We start from the raw sequence: 7,001 nt of genomic DNA on the forward strand, positions 1-7,001 counted from the left end.
AACTCCTCAGTTTGGACTCCTGGCCCATTTAATTCCTGTCAGAGTAGCTGGGTACCTCACATGGAAGGCTTAGGAAAACTCACCTGCTCCACATCACACTGGCATTGCACGTGGGCCAATTGAAGACATCAGTACCTCTGAAATGAAGTGGCCAATGACCCATCCTGTCCGGATCCCTCTGTAAGGCCTTCCTACCCCCAGGCAGATCCACACTTCCAGCCAACTTGGTGTCATCTGCAGATTTCCTGAGGGCGCACTCAGTGCCCTCATCTAGGTCATCATTACAGTAAAGGAGGAAAATCGCCTCCTTCTGCTTGCTGCTCACCCCTCTGTAGAAGCACTGCAGGATACCATTAGCCTTCTGGCCATGTGTTGGCCCACATTGGGTTTCTCATCAACCAATGTCTCCAAGCCCTTCTTCTTCAAGGCTACTCCCAGTCCACTCACTGACCTGCCTCTATGTATGCTTGATATTGCCCTAATCCACATGCAGAACCTTCTACATGGCCTTGTTGAAATTCAAGGGGTTCTTACAGGCTCACCTCTCAAGCTTGTCCCAGTCCCTCCTGATGGCATCCCTTCCCTCCAGTGTGCTGACCACATCACTCATAATTAATGTTAGTAAACATTAATTCAATGTAAATGCCTGAAGAGTTCATATAGCAGCCTCAAAAGCATGGCAGTATACCTTTTGCAATACTGCTGTCGCTTCTCACACTTGCTAGTCTGCTAAACAACCCACAGAAACGTGCTGGTAGTTGCTTCCTCCTGCTTTGCAAAAGTGGTGGTATAGTGCCGTGCAGGTCCTGAATCAATAAAGCCAGGAAATCTGTCAGTGCTGCGGTTTCAGCACTGAAAAAGGGAAAAGAAAATAGAAAAGAAAATAAGGGAAGCAGATGCTGCGTCCTTAAGTAGTTCTGCCCGCCCAATGAAAGACAATGTAGAACAAACAGTGGTTTTAGATATCCCCATGTGAATTTTTATTTGGATTATTCATTTGGTCAAGTATTTGTTATTACAAAACTTTAAACAACATAAATGTCCAATTTCAGAGTACAAAAATAACTGTCTTACAAATAAATTTAATTACTAAATTTTAGAGCACTGTGCCTGGAATCAAATACACTTTCCATGCTCTACCATTTCTGCGGACACACCTCCCACATCAAGGAGAACAGAGACGTATCTAACATGAGATGTAAACTCTGATATATTTTCTCAGCTGCTTTCTCCTGCTGTTCTAAACAGTCAGCAGAGAGATGGAATGCAGTCAGTCAGAGACTGACCACATATGGCACCTGGAGCTGTGGCACTGATGGTGGTGGCTCTACATTGCAGGGTGAGGTGGGAGACTGTCACTTCCCAAAGCGTAAAGCAACACCTTCAGAGCACCTTCTAGAAGAGACAGGACTGAACTCTGGAGAGTGGCTGATGGGAACGTGCACATCTCCACACATAGACCCCAGCTCCTGCTAATGTGAAAGCTTCCCTTCAGTGTCTGCACTGTGCCAAGATCCTGCTATCAGAGCTACATCTCACCAGAAAAGAAAGAAATCCTACCCAAAGCAGCACGGGCCTTCCCCAGCCCGGCCCTTCACGCTACAACACATAAAGCAAACTTACTCTAGGACTGCTGAAAAAGTGCAGTTATTCCAGACACAAACATCAAACGCTACCTGCCAAGTGAACAGTGCACAACAGACAAAGCATCTCTTTTGGAAGTAGAGAGAGATGCTTCTCGTGTGACTGAAGCCTGGGCATATCCAGCCCAGCTCAGAGACATACTCTAATTCAGTGTGTAAAGAGTCACAAAACAAAAAACAGACAGAGTCAGGACCAGTAACTGCCAGTGCTACCCATCTACCTCCTACCAGCCGGATGACTTCTTAGACTTTTTCCTCCTCTGTTTAATAAGGAATAAATTCTCATTGACATCAGGGCTAGAATCCCTCTGTTTTTTCCTTTTCTTCTTCCTTTTAGCAGCTTCCAGAAGTTGCTGGCTATACTCCTTGCTGCCATGTATCCGCAGAACGGACTTGTGATGTTTTTTGCTACCCCTGGATGTCTTCTTATGATGCCCTCTAGGGAAGTCGTCCTCCATCTCATGGCCCCTCTCAACATCACTTTTGTGTTTCTTTGCTCTCTGTTTGTCTGCCCAGGATGATGACTTCCTCTTGTGATACTCATCTTTGTTACGTTTACTGTGCTCCTCCCACGGCTCTTTCTTGCAGCTGCGCCCTCCATGCATTCCTTCCTGCCGTGGTGTCTCAGGCTGTACTGGCAGAAGGCCGGCTTCCTGCAGTTCTGTAAAACAGAGCAGCTCCCTTCAGCTCCTGCAATGGAAACCTGAAGCCCCGTGCCAGAGCCACTGCAGATTTCCCTGCACACGGTGACTCTGTTTGGTAGATTTTTTTTGTGCTAGTTTTTTACTGTCCATAGACACCAACCTTATTGACTTACAGTTTAAGCTTCCTCCCGCTCCTTTATTACTACTTCAGTGTCAGCAGAATTAAAACATCTGACAATGCTCACCTAGGGGCTTTGACATGATACATTTCCATGGTACACAGAGGAATACGGTCACAAATCTCTTACTGCTCCTGGAGTACCTTTTCAAATTCCTATAGCTTTTCCCAAGACATGGAAACAATTTGACTGCATTTCAGAAAGCAGCAAGCCCAGGAGGAAATATTTCACAGGACTGAAAATAAAAGGGCATCTCCCAAAACGTGCCATACCTGCAATCTTTCTTTTCAATCTGTTTGCTCTCCTCTTGAGGTCATATTCATCATCGTAGTAGTGGATGAATGGAGAAGCAGGGAACATGCTTCCGCGCATGCGCTGCTCCGTGCACTCCTGCAAAACACGTTTTAAATCACTAGATGAGGCTGAGTTATGATTTTATGGGAATCAAAATGAGATGGACTCTGCAGGTGTTCATCACCCTATCTCTACACTATCTATTCCACTTAATATTCCACACTGTTTCATTCCTGCATTTGTGACTTCTGCCACACGAGGCCTCTAAGACTCCCCTTCCCTAACATGTCCTTCTGCACTCCCCTCTCTCCATTTTAGAGGAGCAACACATAAACAATGCATTTCATACGTATTTCATCTCCTCACCTCAGCTTCAGATGGCCTTTTCTTGGATGAAGTCAAATGAAGAGTTGTGTTATTCTCTGCGGTGTCCTCCAAGGGAGCACTGCTGGGTCAGACTGAATTCCACTCAGTACACCCCACAAACACACCTCCTCCCTCACCTCTCCTAGTTCCCCACTCACCTCCTCAGGTTTAAGGTGAGAGGAAAGCTGCGAAATGACACTTGAAATACTTTTGTTTCATGTGAATGGCACCTAACGAAGAGCGTGTGCCCAGCACAGAACTTTCTGCCTACCCTGAACAGAAGAAAAGGTAAGCACTGCCATGGAAGCTACTGAAAGCAATATGGATTGGCTTGATGTAGAACTACCTCAAGACACATTTCTCCTTCTGTGATATCTGTGAAATGCAGTGGCTGGGATGCTACACATCTTTGGCTTGCCCTGCAGCTCTTCATCACTTCTCATTCTGCTCACTTGTTGACATGGAAGCATTAGTGAACCTGAATGCACGTGCCACCAAAATTAGCACTCCTCTTTTCTGCTGAAACAGAACTGCACTGAAAAATCAATCCAGCCATGTCCTACAAGCACTGTGCTGTGCCCTTCCTCCCAGGTAAGCTGCCACTGCTGCCACACACTTTGTACTGTTCAATGCTCTTGGGACAGTGTTTGTCATTGGAGGGGACACACAGAGGATGGAAAGCAGAGCCTGCTACCAGCCTGCAGGAGGAATTTTCTGTGTGACTGGCATATTGCAATGTGAATGCAAGGCACATCCGCGCTTACTGGTCAGCTCCTTATCCCTGCTGCCTTAAAACTTGCTGCAGCCCCACAGAATGAGCGCATCTTTGCCAAGGACTCTGAAACAGAATGGCTTGGAGGTGCGGATTGTCCAAAATGGACTATGAAAACAGACTATGGTCTACTAAAAAAATAGGACTTTTTCCCTTGCTAGCTCCATAGCAGATGCCGAGTTTAAAAATACAATTGCATTAATAAATAACAAAGCAAATACAGTAAATATAACTGCCAGGTGTTAGAAGCATTGGCAGCCATAATTACTTCAATTTCTGCCACCTCCCCCCCCGCAGTGTGTTCCACAGTGACCTTCTCACACAAACTGGTGCATTCAGCTCCAGGATCTACCAACTTCTTTGCTCTTGCATGAGTTGCTGGGAGTGGTCTGCCCAGCCAGGCTTCTAACGAAGAAGCAGAACTTCAGATGTTCCTAAACTAGATTGAATGGCAACATGAAAAGAAGCGGACTGCCGTGGGAAGCACTAACTGTGTTATGTCCACAAAACTAACAGCAACCTTCTCTTCTTGGTAGCCTGCTACTCCTCTGCTTTAAATGCTCAAGAAAAGCAATGCAGGAGAGTTCTTGCGGTGCAGAAATGGGGGAAAAATGTTAATGTTTATCAGTAATGTTTACTGATAACAATATTCTAATAAAACAAACTACCAAAAAAAACCCCAAAGCAAAACAAAAACCCTCGAAAAAAACCCATACTTTTCCCCTTTAATTATAGCCAGGATTTCTGAGCTCTGACAGGGCTGCTCACTGCATGAGTACAGACATTGATTTTGACCTCAGTTTTCTTAGTCAGTGAGAGCTACAAATCTCACACGTATTGCCTGTCCAGCTGGATCTCCATAAATATGCATAGCAGACCACCAGCCCCATTTCTGCAGCCATTTGCAAAGGGAAGGTTTAGTGATTTGAAGGCAAATACCCAGTGATCGTTATATAATGCAATGCACATCTGGGATGCTTTTCTGTGTGCATACCAAAAGATCTGGTGAGAATTTCTGCCCTTCTGCATTATTACTGACTTCTCAATTTTCATTCAGTCACTGCTGAGGCTATTTCTGCTCCTTGCATGCTAGGGAAAATACTGACTTATCTTTAACATTGATAGCTGTAAAATGTTGCTCTTGACTCACTTTATTCCCTGACTCGTGCTATACCATTTCTACCTATTCCATCCAAGTAATGATTATTGTCTCCTCTCAGGAATGTACTAATTATTCTTAAAGCTCATTTGTAAGCACGTATTGCTGCCTTCCTTGAATGCCATTTTTGAGGGAGTTGAGTAAACTGTTCCCCATTCCCTGCCAGCAAACACTCACTTTTTGCTCAAGCATGTCAATCCAGGTTTCATTTCATATCTTCATTTCAGTGTATACTTTACTGGCAGTGGCTTTATTCCCATTTTTGTTTAACAGGATTGGTTTCAGTGCTGCCTTTGTGAAAACTTTTATTTACTGAAGTCTCGCGTACCAGACAGAACGAGATGGTTGTCATGACTAAATTGCCAAAGTCCTGCACTGTCATCACATCTTGGAGCCATGTCTTGAGCAGACCCCCTGCATGCATCAAGTCGGGGATTTGGACTCCCATACCATAGCCAAGGTCGTGCCCGCAGTGCTTGCACTTCCCACAGGTAACACCAGTATGCTGATGCCTCTTACCTAGCTTGGACTGCAAGAGCCATTTATTTCCTGGCTCTTCCAAGACATCCGTGAAGGCAGCAGCGTGTCCATAATACACACAATGGCCTCAACATAGTGCTCAAAGAGAATGCCTTCATTTGTCTCCAAAGACTGCTTGGCATTGAAATTTTTCATCCCTCCTCTTTCAGATCAGCCAGGAGAACATGCTAGCAAACTTGCCCTACCTGTCTCAATTATTATCCACAGAGATTAAATATTTAGTCAAAAACAGAGGCATGCTTTTCAGCAGTGAACACACAGAGCAGGCAGGAAAGAGGAAGGGATTTGCTGACAATTTACTTTCTTAGCAGTAGGAAATAATAAACTTGACCCCCACACATGTAACCCTCGTTTCCTAGAATACTTGTGGCTACTGACTTATAAGAAAAAAAAACCCCTCTACCTTTTGAGCTAGATATCCGCAAGGCCAGAGCTGTGCTTGTCATGGTGGAAGGCTAGAAAAGGTGACAGAAGTCTGAACTAACCCTGGAAGATGCAGCACAGCTCCATTTTTACCACTCATGATCACCACCTCTGTACCTCACAGCATGCCATTAAGCTTAATTCAGCTGCTACAAACTGGGATCCTCAGAAGAGGTAGAAACTGAGAAAGCCTAAAATAGAAATTCCAGTTGCTGGGCTGACTGTTATAAACAACCTTTTGTGATGTTTGATGATATGGCAGGAAGGTTCTACTGTTTCATTCCATAAACCAAGTGAAAAAATGGGAAAAAAACACACCTCTGTTTAATGACTGTCCATTACATATTCTTTCTCCCCACAGACCCACTTAAAAACCAAACAACAAACCCGTCATAGTGACTTCTTTTCCACATCTTTAAAATTAGATGGGTGAAATCACTGCTCAAGGGCCTACACTGATTTCAGCAGTGCTGCAGACTCTCAAATGTTTCGTTAGAGCACCCCTGCGTGCAGCATTATCTTGACTCCCCCAGCCCTTTTCTCCAGCCATGACCTGTGGGAGAGGGATGAATTTCTATTCCAGAGACACACCCAGCACTGAGGCAAAGGCTGCTGAGACTTACATATCCAAAATGTCCTTTCCGGGAGCAGTTGTAGCAGTACACGGCGGCTGCGGAGTGCTCGGACTGGGAGCTGGCTGCTTTGATTGGTCCAGGGATTGTCTGAAAGACAGAAATTGGTGATGACGGGGTCAGACAGTATTACAAATGCTGAATTAAAAATAAATGACTACAAAACTTTATTAAGCTTGAATCTAACCATCCCTACTTGCTGTTGGGATACTGAGTTCAAAAGAACCACGCTACTGATATTTCTGCAACTTTGTAGAGCAGTTTAACCCTGAGCATCACAAATGAGATGGGAAGAGACATGTTCCAAATCCATTCCACCTGGCCATACTGTTTCGGCTCTGCATACAAG

The 7,001-nt window shown here is 44.8% G+C and overlaps 1 protein-coding gene across 4 annotated transcripts in view; it reads right to left on the reverse strand.

Moving 5' to 3' along the window:
* Positions 1-956: 956 nt before the first annotated feature.
* The window catches only part of ZCCHC7 (zinc finger CCHC-type containing 7), an 87,600-nt gene continuing 81,555 nt past the window's right edge, over positions 957-7,001 (reverse strand). For all 4 annotated transcript variants that reach the window (XM_015850090.3, XM_015850093.3, XM_015850089.3 and 1 more), the window contains 3 exons: positions 6,644-6,742; positions 2,739-2,856; positions 957-2,304 (listed from right to left, as the gene is read on the reverse strand). In XM_015850090.3, the coding sequence (XP_015705576.1) occupies positions 1,868-2,304; positions 2,739-2,856; positions 6,644-6,742 (654 nt within the window). In that variant the 3' untranslated portion in view covers positions 957-1,867. The remainder of the gene's footprint in view (positions 2,305-2,738; positions 2,857-6,643; positions 6,743-7,001) is intronic.

Source organism: Coturnix japonica, chromosome Z (assembly GCF_054131305.1).
Source record: "Coturnix japonica strain WE chromosome Z, WE-NBRP24, whole genome shotgun sequence".
Taxonomy (NCBI): domain Eukaryota; kingdom Metazoa; phylum Chordata; class Aves; order Galliformes; family Phasianidae; genus Coturnix; species Coturnix japonica.